General features: G+C 38.2%; 1 protein-coding gene across 1 annotated transcript in view; it reads left to right on the top strand.

The window, feature by feature from the left end:
• Positions 1-6,286: 6,286 nt before the first annotated feature.
• The window catches only part of LOC118343414 (mucin-5AC-like), a 25,870-nt gene continuing 16,709 nt past the window's right edge, over positions 6,287-15,447 (top strand). The window contains exons 1-8 of the mRNA XM_035682216.1: positions 6,287-6,362; positions 7,589-7,847; positions 9,092-9,206; positions 10,869-10,953; positions 12,151-12,257; positions 13,046-13,256; positions 13,377-13,502; positions 13,599-13,716. Coding sequence (XP_035538109.1) covers positions 6,287-6,362; positions 7,589-7,847; positions 9,092-9,206; positions 10,869-10,953; positions 12,151-12,257; positions 13,046-13,256; positions 13,377-13,502; positions 13,599-13,716 — 1,097 coding nt within the window. The remainder of the gene's footprint in view (positions 6,363-7,588; positions 7,848-9,091; positions 9,207-10,868; positions 10,954-12,150; positions 12,258-13,045; positions 13,257-13,376; positions 13,503-13,598; positions 13,717-15,447) is intronic.

The raw sequence follows: 15,447 nt of genomic DNA, 5'->3' as shown, positions 1-15,447 counted from the left end.
TAGTAGATATGATATGTGCTAGGCTAGCTATCTAGCTATTAAACTGCAGCCCTTGTGGGGTGTTCCTGGTCTGCAGAGGCAGTACCATAGTTTCAAAAGTGAATCCAAGGAAGGAAAGTGGTGCCCAGAGATAGGGTATTGGGGGGCCAGAAAGGCTTCATTGAAATCACGTGGGGGAAAAGTGAGGCGGCCCCGTGTGTCTGATTCCAACAGACGAGCGGTAGTGTAGCTCAACTGCGAAAAAGTGAATGCTCGGTTTGGTAGAAAGGTGTCAAGAACAGCAGTGCATCACAGTTTTGCTGTGGTTGGCGCTGCGTAGCAATGCGTGCCCTATGCTGACCACATGTCAGCTGCAGGGAAAGGTGTTAGCAATGGCCCACGTGAGCGATGCAATAATTTGACCACAGAGCAATGGAAGAAGGTGGCCTGGTCTCACAAATGATGTTTTCTTTTACATCTTGTGGATGACCAGGTTGTGTGTGCATCGCTTACCTAGGAAACACATGGCACCAGAATGCACAATTGGAAGAAGGCAAGCTGGTGGAGGCAGTGTGATGTTTTGGGGGATGTTCTGCTGGGAAACCTTGGGTCATGCCATTCATGTGAATGTTACTTAGACACGTACCACCTACCTGAACATTCTTGCAGACCATGTACACTCTTTTAGGGAAACGGTATTCCCTGATGGCAGTGGCCTCTTTCAGCAGGATAATGCGCCGTGCTACAAAGCAAAAATGGTTCAGGAATGGTTTGAGGAACACAACAATGAGTTCAAGGTGCTGACTTGGTCTCCAAATTTTCCAGATCTCAGTCCAATCGAGCATCTGTGGGATCACCTCACAACTTACAGGGCTGTTTTGGCGGCAAAAGGGGGATCTACACAATATTGGGCAGGTGGTCATCATTTTATGGCTGATTGGTGTATATATAGATGCTGCATTGGCTGCTGGATCGTACGTCAATGTCGACACCATATTTGACCACTGCAGACCGGGAACAACCCACAAGAGCTGCAGTTTTGGAGATGCTCTGACCAGTCGTCTAGCCATCACAATTGACAGGTGCCATGATTACCAGATAATCAGTGTTATTCACTTCACCAGTCAGTGCTCACAGTGTTACGGCTGATCGGTGTATATGTCTGTGGTTTTTTGTATGAAGTTAAAGAACCAGTGTGTAGGATTAAGTGGTATCTAGTGGGGAAGTTGCACATTGCAATTCATTGAACAACTTTTGCGTCTTTATTTAACAACCTGGGAATGAGAGCGGACTGTGATGTGTGTAGGTGTACGGTGGCCACGAAACTCGCCAAAGACACTATCTAGAGTCAGTGTTTGGTTGTTCTGTTGTAGGATGAGACAACATGGCAGATTCAACGGAAGGCAACCTGCAGTATCTGTAGCTAAAAACGGTTAATTCTAAGGTAACAAAACCACATCAACTCTTAATTTTAGGTTATTATACACCATTGAAAACATACCTATAAATATTATATTCCATTTCTGCCGATAGAGCATACTAAAGGTTACACACTGGACTCTTTAAGTGATACACACAATGTGTGGGTTATATTAGTGGGAGAGCTGAAGATATTTATATTTAGTGGTTTCACAAGCACAGTTATATAAACCTAGATTTGAATGATAATTTGACTATTACACATGTCCATAAAGTGCCTGCACAGTCTTGTCAAATCATTTTAACTCTACTCACCATATTCTTCTAAACATAATACACAAAAATACAGAAATGCACAAACACGTACACTGCTGAGTTGGGTTTTTTTAATTTATTTGGAAAAGCCTGCCACAAAAGCTTGATTCTGTACAGTTAGATGGCTAAGAGGACTATCATTTTGAATAGTATTTCATGCTTTTAGGTTGCAGAAAGTCCTGTTTAGCTGTTTTGCAAAGCTTTGCATCAAAGTCAGTGCACATTTAAACAGAAACAGGTTCCTGTTTCAGTGTCAACTGCATAATAATGCCTCCAACAAGCAGTAATAAACAAGTGTGCTGCTTTAGTAAAGCTATTCTTAAAACTTTGCTAAAAAGGTTTATTTAGGGTTAGCACTATTGAAAATGAGTTGAACATAGTCCAAAGACTGATGAATCAAAGTTCAAACCTGTTCAGTCTAACCACTGAGTAGACTGCAGAGGGCCCAAAGAAAAAAAATTATAATTGAAGTAATAAACTTGTTTTTGAAATCAGTGTGTCAGGAAGCCTTAATGCTTCAGCAAGCTTCCCTTTGCCATCACTATGAGCCAGCAGCTCTGAGAGGCTCAGACCACCAACAACATCAGGTCCAGGGCTGTCTTTTTTTTTTCTTTCCAGGTTTTAAATTTTTAATATATAACACCACAAGAAAATACACAAATGAAATTGTACTGACACAAAGGACCCAGACCTAGTGACTGAAACAATATCTTTAAATACTCCCTGGTCAAAACTGTTTATCTAATAGCAGGAGATAGATATATTCTTTATTGTCCTTTCCAGGACATTTGTTGCCACAGACTGTACATAATCTCATACATACACACACAACATTAACACAAGATAAAATCTAAACACAGCACATTTGTACATGAGATGAATAGACTATTAAAGGTCCACTGTACAGGATTTAGCTGTATCTAGTGGTATAGTTGCAGGTCACAACTCCCTTGCTTCAACCTCCCCTTCCAAGAGTAAAAGAGAAACTATGGTGGCTGCAAAAACTATGAAAGATTTTCATGGAAGGCTGCACTACAGGCCAACTGTGCAATAGCATAACATAACATAACATAACATTCAGGCTAGAGTTCCTAGTACTAAGGCTAGGAGGGCCTACATTTACAAAAGAACCCATTGCTTCCTCCCTCTCACAGTCCCTGTGTGGCCTTTTGGTTTTTTGATTTTGCTTTGTCTGGACCTGAATCTGCCTACCTGTCTCTTCCCTGTCTACCTGCCTGTACCTGCTTGTAAGCTGCATCAATATTACATCACTGAAGTCATCCTGTCTTCCATTCGGGACCAATCCTGTGTTTCCTGAGTTGTGACATATGATGACAACAAGGATCATAACAGTGGTGATGATGATTAATTTAGTATTCATTAATTTCTTTTTTATTTTTATTACATATTTGTTTAAAGGTCTGGTGTGTAACATTTAGGAGGATCTATTGGCAGGAATTAAATATAATATTCATAGTTATGTTTTCATAAGATAGAAATTATTGTGTTTCTATCACCTTAAAATGAGCTTTTTATATCTACAGATTGCCTTCCATGGAGTCCATGTTTCTACAGTAGCCCAGAATGGACAAACAAAACACTGGTTCTTCGTGCCTGGAAGAGGAGGGTGAAGCAATGGAATCTTTAACTACACCGCTAGATGCCACAAAACCCTACTCACTGGACCTAGGAGTGAGTTGATTGCTCTATCAGGTTCATTTAGATTTTTAGTGTTATTGTTACCCATTGCACCCCCGGTGACCCCATGTTTAGAAGAATGCAGCAGAAGTACCCTTTTGGATGCCCCTATGGTAAATATAACATAATAAAGTGCCCTGTAAGTCAGTGGTTCCCAACCTTTTTCCTTAAGGGAGCCTCTATCAAAATGAATCAAAGTGACTTATTTTATGTATATTTCATATTATATTCAATTTATAACAATAACAGTAGAGAACAACTGTACAGTGAACCCAAACAGTGAACACAATAACTGCAGGAAGTTTGTGTAAAACGAGCAATTTGGATGAAGTTTAAGAAGATTATTTCATGTGAATATATGTGACTATACGTACATACACACAAATTCAGCATTTTCTTTTCCCTGATACGTAGCCATTGCTCTATTAGCTCTTTGGTTGTTTTAACTGCACACTTTTCTAATGCAGGACAAGGCATTCAAAGTTTATATCTTGAATAATAATCTGAACTTTAAAAATAACAATTTCATTTCGTTTTCTTCATGCGGCAATACAGGCCTACTGTGTAGATTTTTAAGTTTGCTTACCCCTTAAAAATCAAGAAGGCCTCACAACCCCCAGTGAAGCTCTGGCGACCCCTAGTGGGTTGGGAACCACTGCTCTAGGGTGCCTTTCCAGTGGATACAATGTGGTAAAGTTCCCTAAAGGGAGTTAATCCTGACCCTGAATAAGCTGTTTCACCAAAAATGCATCACAACTTTGTGTGCACTGGTGCTGCCACATGAAGATTACTGACAAATGAGACATGAGCCCCCATTAAAACATGATTTGTGAAATTTTGAGGGCTCTCTAAAATATTGACAATATGATATTTTTGCCATGTATTTCTAGTTCTCTGTATCTTTATCATCCTGAATCATTGATGTATGTGTGCTATTAACAGATTTTTTTAAATATCATATGTGCTGACATAAAGCAGGTAGGCCTACAAAAAAGAATGTATGCATCAAAGGCAATTATTTAAACAACTGGAAACTATACGGCCATCCTCACCAGAGGTGGTAGTACTCAAGACAAGAAGTAAGGGTACTCTTGGACAAAAATCAGAAGTGCTGGTACTTAGAACATGTGGGTACTGGCCCATTTCAGGCACTGATTATATTATGTAATCATTTCTGTTTTTTAGCACGTGTTAAATTTGTCACCATTTGACATCAAACTGGGGTGGCCAGGTATGCCACCCCTCTAGATTCACCCCTGATCCCAGGTGCTATTCAGTTTAAGCTACTAGCAGTCAGGTAAAGGTTAAGGATGCAAAATATATGTTTTAAGTGAGTGTTGACTTTATGATATTGAAAGTAAATCAGGATCATTTTGTTAACCTTTAAGTTGCCTGTGACTGTACTTATAAGCTATTTAACCTGTCATGCCACGTCGAAATAATTTCCTGCCTTATCCTGTGTTGTTCCAACATACTAACACCCATTTCAAAGAGCCTGCGGTCAGAGATTGTTGTATTGATTCTAAAAGAACGAAACTTCCTGTCTAGAGTTATAATAGTTTTGTATTTTTCATTAGGTTTTTTTTTTATTTACTTTGTAAATTTTTGTTTTCAGTTCAGTTTAGTTTCAGTTCCAGAATCTGCTCATTTCAATTTAGGATTTGATAGTTTTAGTATTAGTTTTAGTTTTATTTATTATAATAAAGCGGTATTGGACATGCCGAGTTCACACTACAAAAATTTAGATTTTCCATTCCCTCAGATCGGAGGCAAATCAGTACACACTCCTGTGAGGAGGCTCACATTGTGTGAGAGGCTTGATAAGAGCTTGCAGATGCCTCCCTGCTAAATAGCTGAGGCGACTGGGGGAGCCCTGCAATGAGCTACAGTCAGTCAGAGCAGACACGGGTAGCGAGCTGGTAGTTAGTTTGGTAGTTTGGTTAAGTACAGTCCATTTACCACTTACAGTAATTAAATAATGGCCTTTAACTTGTGTTTCTAGAGTGACATATTTTTACGGACACATTAGGAAAATGTTAAAATTTTATATTTCTTAAAGGGAGTTTGGTGCAGGGAGCTTTTAGTGGAATTCAAGCTGACTCATGCTGTGTGTGATTTTTAATGTTTTGTCACTACTACTCAAACGCAAGGTAACTGTAAAATTATGATAATGTTGTCTGACGTTGACTGCTGATAGTTATTAGTTTGATTAATGCTTTAATAATGTGTGTATTGACAGCAGTATGCTGTAAATTGTTCCCCTTTGTGCCTGTTAACTACTGCTACTTTCCTAATTGAACATGATGTGCTTGTTATTAATGGTGTTATTAATGACTCCTGATGAAACCTAGTTTGGCGAGCAGTCAGACTGGTTGTGTGACCCCACCGCTGCTCATCAGTCATGTACTGCAAAAACAACAACAACTTTAATACTCCCGATTACAAGACTGAAAGTTGCGTAGTGTGAACTGTACAGAGATCTCACAACTTTGAAAGTCTTGTAGTATGTCCAAGGCTTTAGTTTTAATTTAACTTTTATCTCAGTTACTACTTGTTTCACTATAATAACCTTGCTCCTGTCAGCTCTGTAGTTCATCAGAGGACTGTAGGGTCAACAAGCTGCTCAGTGCAGTGATGGAGGTGACATGTTTGCTGAGCAAATAAAATTAAGAAAACTTGAGCCCAGTGTCTATTATTTATTTAACATATAAATGTCACAGGCCAACCACAATGGAGATATTTAGAGTGAAGGCTCTCTCTCTCTCTCTCTCTCTCACCTGAAGGAACTGGTGTAGCTCCACCCTGTCTGACAGCTTATAAAGGGACTCATCCCACAGGTTAGTCTTCTCATAGTGGCTCAGTCCTCAGGACCAACATGGGGACCGCAGGACTCCAATCCACGTTATGGCTCTGCTACCTGACACTGCTGGTCGGCTCACTCACTCAGACCGGTGAGTGCTGACCTGAAAACTGATTACATCTGCACACTCACTGGATACAATATGACTGGAAAAAGGTCATAGGGTGGACAACTAGATGTTTTAACAGAGCTTCATTTTGGTGTATGATGGAACATTGGAACATGCTAAACTAATTTGAATTTTGTTTTATTTTGTCTTGATAACATTTCCTTTAGATTTTCATTTCGTTTTGTATCATAAGGAACTCCAAAGATATTGTTTTATAAAGTTACTTATTTTGACTTCAAAATTCTTAGTAATACAGAATCAGTGGTGGAGCCTGGCTGAGGCCAGTGCTCACTTTGGAGTGGCACAGAAATTAACATCTTGTTAATTTTTTCTGTGTGGCATGGCTCTGTAGAGGTTAGTTTATGATGTTTGCTTATAAACAAAATGTGTGTATCTAAAATAAGCTGCTGATAGTCTCCTGATGTGCAGGCAAACATGTTATATATTTCTCATCTCCAACTTTCACTATTTTTGCAGCTTGTTTGGAATTTGATTGGTCTGTTTCTGTTCTTAGCATCACTGTGAAGAAGTCAGAAATTTGATTCCCTTTTACTTCTATGCGCAACAAAACTCAACAAAACTGTGCTCAGTGAATTGAAAGCAGATTGGGTCGGGTAGGGGTGGATTCCAACAAGATGGGTGCGCTCCAAAAAGCGTCCCCTGTGGCAGTAGAGAACTGGTTCAGCAAAACACAAAAAATACCTGAAATATGGTGCCGTGTGGGAGAGATTAGCCTTTGGTAGCTATGGTCACCCCTGGCCACCCCCTGGCTCCGTCTATGTACATAATATCTGAGAAAGACACTAGAATAAATGCACAAAAATATGGCACTATCCAAGGTGGTGATATGTTTGTATAGAGACAGATACTGTATGTAAAAGATTACAAACTAGATCTCTGACAGATTTTATTTTTACATGATATGATATGATATGATATGATATGATTATTATATAATATACAGATCTGGATACAGATCCATAAACTTGTATACCATTGGATCTTTCTGGATACAGGTCATAGTGTGTGAGTTGTTTTTTTTTAAGGCTAAAAACTGATTATTTCTTCTCTTACAGTAACCATCGCTCCATCTCTAAACACACTGAGTGTGAATTCAGGTAACCGTGCTAATGCCCAAAGCAGATTTTCTCAACTCAACTGTCTACATTAGTCAGAAAAGATGTTTTAATGTGTCACTGTTGTTGTAGCTAACGCATCTCACCTCGGCCGAGTGTGCACGACTTGGGGAAACTATCACTGGAAGACCCTCGATGGAAATTTCTTCCAGATGCCCTCCACCTGTAACCATATGGTGACCTCGCAGTGCAAGAGCAGCTATGAAAATTTCAACATTCAGATGAGGCGCACCACAGTCAACAATACCGCCACCATCAGCAACATCATCATGAAGCTGGAAGGTTCTGTGGTGGAGCTCTCCAAAAGCTCAGTGATTGTCAATGGCAAGACGTAAGTTCACTTCAGTCAACTACACGTAGCCCTGAGACACTATACCTTGCATATTCTGTACAGTGTGAGACTGTTTTAGATGTTAGGAGGTCTTTCTGCAGTGCTGCAAATGAAGTATAGAGGGGTAGAAGTCATTTGTACTTAAGTACAGTACTTGAGTAAATATACTTAGTTACTTTCCACCACTGCGAAATATCAGTGGGATGTCTAAATATTTGCTATCATTCACAAGATTTGAAAATTTACAATTCAGTGCCTGCCAGTAGCATAAAAAAAACACAATGGCAGATGGTATTGCAGATTAGCTGCTCAAACAAGCGTCAAGCTGCAAGTTGATTTTAACGCTGTGATAAGTGCAAACAAAGACTGTGTGGATGGTAGAAAAGCAGAGTTACAGTCTAGAGAATCAGAAGTCATCATACTGTAAGCAACAAAGTCTCACTGTAAACAAACTGCTTTAGACCACTCAGACGCTCTATGATTATTGATCTGATATAAACATTGTATCAAATGATTTGTCATTTCTTTGGAGCCACTCATAGTGCTGATGTCATTAAAACCAGCTATTTTAGCTTAGTTTTTGGCTAATACATTTACTGATACAACCTGAGGTAATTGCTAGATTTTTGATAAATGAACTGTTCCTGCAACATCAAATGGCAATAGGACAAAGTTATCTAGATCTCATGTCTGACCTCCTGTATCACTCTGGGAAGGCTGGAGATTGTGTAATATTATTGCAGCATTTAGCCACTTCCCTCAGCAGCCCTCTTCCCATTTTACAGGTGAAGCTAAATTCCACACAAACAGTGATTTTCTGTCTGTCATTGTACAAATTCTTTCATCCATAGAAGACATTACTTTGTCTCTCACTGGAATCATCCTGTGCTGGCTTCTGCACTCTAAGTGGACCTGTTGTCATCATTTAAATAAATACATGGTTGCAAAATAAAAATTCTACTTTGTTGATTAAGATAACCTTTTAAGTTGCAAACATTATTGAGTTGTGTTGACATAAATAATATAGAAAAACTAGTTGGAAAAAATATAAATATAAAAATACCTTTGATTGTAGAGGAAAAGCTAATTTACCTAACTCAATGTAGTACATTTGTTGAACATAATTCCATTTGAAGTTGCCATAACTCAAAAAGACAAACCACTTTTTTTTTAAACAAACATTTTTTTTTAGAGTGAGCTTTCTTGTCTCATTTGCACACTATCTCTTTCTGTGTTTACCACAGGGTGTCTCTGCCATTTGTCATATTCGGGGTGACTATCAAGGGAACCACATCTAGCATCATGGTGGATGCTAAGCTGGGCATTAAAGCTATCTGGAACCTGGATGACTCTCTGGATGTATGAAGCACACCCTCACATATGCACACACACATATGCACTTCAGATGTATTTTCATAGGGTTTGACAAACATTGTGAGTCGACTCCACTGCAGTCGACTACAATGAGTCTGCTTCTTATGAATCTACATGCATACAAAGGAACGCACTGAGTCTTTAGCTGTTTTAATTGTTTGAAGGGTAAGGCTGACGTTATCTTATCATTTTATTAATATTATTGACAAATGCCATGAAAAGACCAAAACAAACAACGACCTTATCTATCCAACAAGTATTGTGTGTGTTGCCACACTCTGATAGAGCTTAACCCTCCCTCTACAGAACTCCATTGTTGTCCAGAAGCTATTAAAACCATAAACAAGAGCCATAGTGTTGCACTTGGGTGACGTATTTGATAAGTGTGGTGAAAACAGCCAGTGCTATCAGCTCATTAAACTACTAACCTGAAAGATTGTTCACATCATAAGGACCATTAAGTGAAAAGCAAATAAGTAACAGACAACAAAAAAGCAAACAAGGTCATGGGATGGTCAGTAAATCAAGGCAAATTTGCTAATTTAGAAAAAAAAAAGATATTTATTAAATAAACAAACCATTTTCTCCATCGTCGTATGGAGGCGGTCATCTGTTCTAAAAGATGTAGGTGTTACATTTGCTTTCTGCCATTGATTTAGAACCTTCTGTAGCTACCAGCACACTGTCTGTGTGATGGATTGAATTGACTCTTCTCAAAAACGATGGCAATTTTTGTCAAATAAGCTGGACATCCAGCCTTCAAAGGAATGTTTCTACACAGTCTACAGTGAACATGAACTACTTTATGGCGATGGCACTATCTGTTCTTCCTTGGCCTCCAGCCTAACTTCAAATCTCACTGAGATCTTTTTTGAGGAAGACAAACTGGGCTAAAAACAATAACCTTCATGGCTGAGGGAACAGGTAAAGAAGTCTGACAAATATTCATCAAGGCTCAGTACACAGCAGCAGTGTGTCACTGGGTGACTTTGTGGGATATGTCCTGGAGAGATAAGCAAGCAATGTGAATCTGCCAAGCCTGAAAACCACAATGCAAATGTAGTGCTTTAAGTAAACATGTGGCTGAGTGCATTACTTCATGAAGATGAATGTGATTCATGGATTTCCTCACTAGAGATTGATGTAATTTGAATATTAGAAAAACATGTCAACAGAATGATATTTGCTAAGGATGGGTGGAAGCCATGTTTTATATAGCTAATGATACACTGGGAAGGATGGCAACAGGCAGTAGTCACAGTATATTTGATATATTTGATTTGATGCACCACGTAGAAAAAAAGGCTTGGCTCTCCCATGATAACAACTCAAATCAAACACTGCACGTTCCCCACGTCTGTTAAAACCCGCTTTCCAACTCCTTGTGGCTAATGAGCCTTTGTTTAGATCAGAAAATTCTGATCATCTTAGAAAGAGTCCAGAAACTGTGATGTGAACTTGAGTGTAAACTACTTTAATGGATTACATAAAAAGAATGACAAAAATGTGTCGAAATCTTAAAAAGCTGCTTTATTAAAGCTGCATTGGGTAACTTTTATAAAAACAACATTGACAAAAATGCTTTTATAAAAATTACTGTGTTGTGATTTTGCTGATAACTACTGTATGTTTGGGGTGTTTTCACAGATTGAACTCGATATCAAATACCAGGGCCAGACATGTGGACTCTGTGGAGATTTTGACGGCATAGCCAATGATTTAACGAGTGAGGGTAAGGTCCTTTTCAGCGTTATGATGATTTTAAATCTCAAAACATAAGCCTTTTATGTATATATATATATCACTGTTTCATTTCCACCATGTTTCATCTATCATTATTTTATTTTTTTTTATTATTTCTTTTAATTTTGTATAATTTTTATTTATTGATTGCCCCAGTGCAATTCATTTGCAATATGTTTTATTTGTTTCATTGTTTATATTACTTTATTATTATTATTATTGTTATTGTTATTATTATTATTATTGTTGTTATTATTATTATTATTATTATTATTATTATTATTATTATTATTTACTGATGAGGGTCTTTTTCTTTTTTTCTTTTCTCCTTTATGATTTCAATTGACTGATTTCATTTTGCCTCATTGTCACCTGAAATATTCTAATATATTTGAAATCTTGCTTCTGGCCATGTAAGGCACTTTGTGCTGTATATGTATATTATTTTCTTTTGATATTGTATATATACTGACATTGTACATTGGACCCTGTTACTGTTTATTAAAAAACATAATGTAATTTATTAAATAAAAATACAATAAAATAAATAAATACAAAAATAAGAGTAAACGCAATACAATAAAATAAACAAAATAAACAAAAACACAACAGCAGATGAATGCAAGTGTATAAGAATGGGTTTTAGAAAGTGACATCCGAGGGGGCCTCCTTTAGATTTAAGGCTTGACTTTGGAACAGCCAGAAGGCCCCCACCTGAGAATCTAATGCTGCATGTTAAAATTTTCCTCATTAGTGACTGTAGAACAGCTTGATATTGCAACTGTCTGAACTTGTAACTAGTTCACAATTTTCACAAGTTAGCAACCCCTGCATTATTGGAGAGGGTTTACAACCTTATGCTACTAAAGAAATATACTGTATGTTTAACCTTTATTATACTTGGCCAGGCCTAATAGCTTAGACTTACCCATTGATTTACACTGGTAGAAAAACTGCCTATAGGGCACAAATACCAAGACAAGGTTCAAGTACCTGGAGGTACTGACTATTGCAAGAATTTTTCGGAAAGCTAATTTTTAACTAAAAACCTTCAGAATGTTTCACCATTGATGTGAAATTGTCGAACATTCCTGCGATTTATTGTAAAATTTCTCCAAAAAGGATGCATTGCAAGATACTGGGCTGAATGGTCATTGCCACTGTTGTGTGATTGGTTGCACTGTAGGAGCCCCGCTGTCTGTGGAAAACTATGGTGAAATGTACAAGGTGAACGGGCCGACAGAGAGCTGTGAGGAGCCTGAGCTCAACCCGGTCTTAAGCTGCGGCAATAAGGTAACTCTTCACTCTTTATCAAAACAACCAATCAGAGCCGAGAAAGCTACTTGATTGTCAAGTCTCATTCCCAGGGTCCCTTTATAGTGAATGTTTAAGCAAATATGACAAAAAGTTATTTTTATAAAAGTTATTTACTGCAGCTTTAACCTGGCTGTTCATTATGTATCTAAACACATTTAAACATACATATTACTTATTTGGAGTAAGTGTTTAAACTCACACATGTAGCAAGTTAAATACTCATGTTTAATAAAATCTACTTCACCACATTTTCTATCTTCATATAGGACTGCAACTAATGATTATTTTCATTATGGATTAATCTGCTAATTATTTTTTTCCATTAATAGTGAGAGAGAGATATTGTCACAATTTGCCAGCCTTCACAATGCTTGTTTTGTGTGACCAAAATCATTGCTGATTAATTTTCTGTCAATCAACCAATTGAGTAATTGACTTAATGTTTCAGCTGTACTTGTATATATACTGTTGGGTAGTTTAATTTATGACAAAATATCCTACCTTATAATGTCATTATGTGTTTTCTATGCAAAAATGTTTTTTTATTTATAAAGTAACAACTACAGTTGTCAGAAAAATGTAGTGTAGTGGAGTAGAAGTCAAAAAGTTCATGAAAAGAAAAGACTCAAATAAAGTAAAAATACTATTTTTACAGCTATAAATAGGCAGCAAGCAACAAGCAAAGACAGTTAGGAAACCAAACTGGATTTTTTTATACTTGATTGATTGGTTTTGTTTTGTTCTGTTCTGTTTGTTTGTTTCAGGATTTCTGTGACCAGATCTTCTCCAGTGATCCATTCAGCAGTTGCCAAAACCGGCTGGATGACGAATCCTTCAGTAAAGCCTGTATGGTTGACATGTGCAACACCAAAAACAGCACTGACTCCATCCTCTGCAAAACCATCTCAGAGTTCTCCAGACAGTGTGTCCATGCAGGAGGCCAGCCCCAGCAATGGAGGAATACAACTTTTTGCTGTAAGGATGCTATATAGTTCATCTGAATGATCTGGCCTTGAATTAAAGCCAGCAGCTGTAGTGTCGTTTGCCTCACGTTTTGCAGAACTGTTTCTGACATTAAAGTGTTTGTCTCCACAGATAAAGAGTGTCCCTACAACATGGAGTTCTTTGAGTGTAGCAGTTCATGTCCTGACAGCTGCTCCACCCCTCAGGCCAGCAAGACATGTGACAACCACTGTTACGACAGCTGCAGCTGCCCTGCAGGTACCCAATGTGCACCGCAGTCACCATCTCAGTCAGGTCTCGCGCACATACATAAAACATGACAGTGATGACTATTCTCTTATCTCCCCTCTCCAGGAACGGTCTTTGATGACATCAATAAAAGTGGCTGTATTGCAGTGGATCAGTGTCCATGTCTGCACAACAACAAAGTATACACACCAGGAGAGTCCTACTCTCTCAACTGTAGATCCTGGTAAGATGAGAATGTTTGATGTAAATGGTAAATGGACCTGTACTTGTATAGTCCCTTTCTAGTCTACTAAGACCACTCAAAGCGCTTTTACATTACATTCATCCTTTACATTCACATTCACTCAGTAATGCAAAGGCCATCAAATGAGCAATTCGGGTTTCAGTATCTTGCTCAAGGATACTTTGACATGTGGCGGGAGGAGCCGGGATTGAACCAACAACCAATCACTGCCTAATTTTTAGCTTTTTTATTCTTTATTTTATTATAATATACCTTTGTTAACATTTAGAAAAATACTGTATACCATACTCTAATACTATGGATATATATCTAGGCTGAACTACTATGTAAAACCACTAAAACATTGTAAGCATGCAGTTTCTCAGTAGTCATTTATTTATTAAAAAAATATGAAAGTACAGCAGTACAAGTGCTTTGACTTGACACTAATTTGTACAAGCGTAGTTAGAAATCATGCAATGGTTTCAGGCAGTCCTGGTGTTTGTTACTGTGTTTAAGAGACATCTTCAACTGATTCCAACTGAAGTCCAACCATTTGAGAGCAAGTAAGCCTAGTAGTACTCCCTGCAAACTAGAGCCAGGCCACTGACCACTGAAGAAAGTCATACTTCATGACTCATGTCTTCATGATGACAAAATTTATGATAATAGATTCAAAATGGAATACAACTACAATTCATGTTTTAATTTAATAACTTTAGTTAATAATCCTGCCAGTGGAACCCAGCAGGCAGGGTTAAGCTTCTAGTTATGGTCCTTCATCCACTGCTCAGTCCACTGCACAATCTGCTCCAGGTTGCACTCAAGGTCCTCAGGAGAGTTGCTGGGCAGCTGGTGAACAATCTCCTCCTTGTAGGCCTCCATGGCCTCCTCATAGATGGTCTGGAAGATCTCACACTGCACGTTGTCCTGCAGCTTCTTCCCTGTGTAACCCCTGAGTCACATTGAAGACAGGAGGAGGGAGACAGAGACAAACAGGAACAACCTTGCTTATTAGACATTAGACACATTTACACACCAATGCACAGCATTGGGAGCAATTTGGGGCACAGTATATTGCTAAAGCACACTTCAACATGCAGTTGGAGGAGCCGGGGATCTAATATGCATGTGGGTAAGTTTTAAAATAAGTTACCCTCCGTTTCACTGACTGGACTGGAGATACAGTTGTATTACTGGGGAAATACCACCACCTATTACATTATTACAGCATGGATGCACATGCTATATTTTTGAGACCATGGATTTTACTGGGAGAAATAATTTTTCTTTTCTCTTCTCTTCTTTTTTGAGCTGGAATGAATAGACCATTTACAAGTGGATTGTTCACAGAAGGTGGTGTATTTAAGTAAAAAGTGCACACTAAAATATTTCTCCTGTATATTCATTCTGTAAATAGTAGAATTAAAGCTGCAGTAGGTAAATAACTTTTTGTTGTATTTTCTGAAACGTTCACTATATGCTGACAGTAGTAAATGGGACAGATCTGGCTCCTAATGGTATTTGTAAGAATACACCATGGCTGAATGAAAATTATTTTCATTTATTTTGTGACTGTACATTGAAGGGCGTGTCCGTGGCGTGCCATCAAAGTTGGCCAGGTTGAATCGAATGTCAAACTGTGATGCCATTTTGCACATTTCGCAGACTTTCAGCATTTTCTTGTGTTGTATTTAAAGTTGCACTATGCGATCCTGCATGACGTCACTT

The sequence above is a fragment of the Morone saxatilis genome, unplaced genomic scaffold (genome assembly GCF_004916995.1).
Source record: "Morone saxatilis isolate NCDOM2014 unplaced genomic scaffold, NCSU_SB_2.0 Contig11, whole genome shotgun sequence".
NCBI classification, from domain to species: Eukaryota; Metazoa; Chordata; class Actinopteri; family Moronidae; genus Morone; species Morone saxatilis.
The sequence above is the reverse complement of the archived record's forward strand: the minus strand, read 5'-3'. Positions and strand labels throughout refer to the sequence as shown.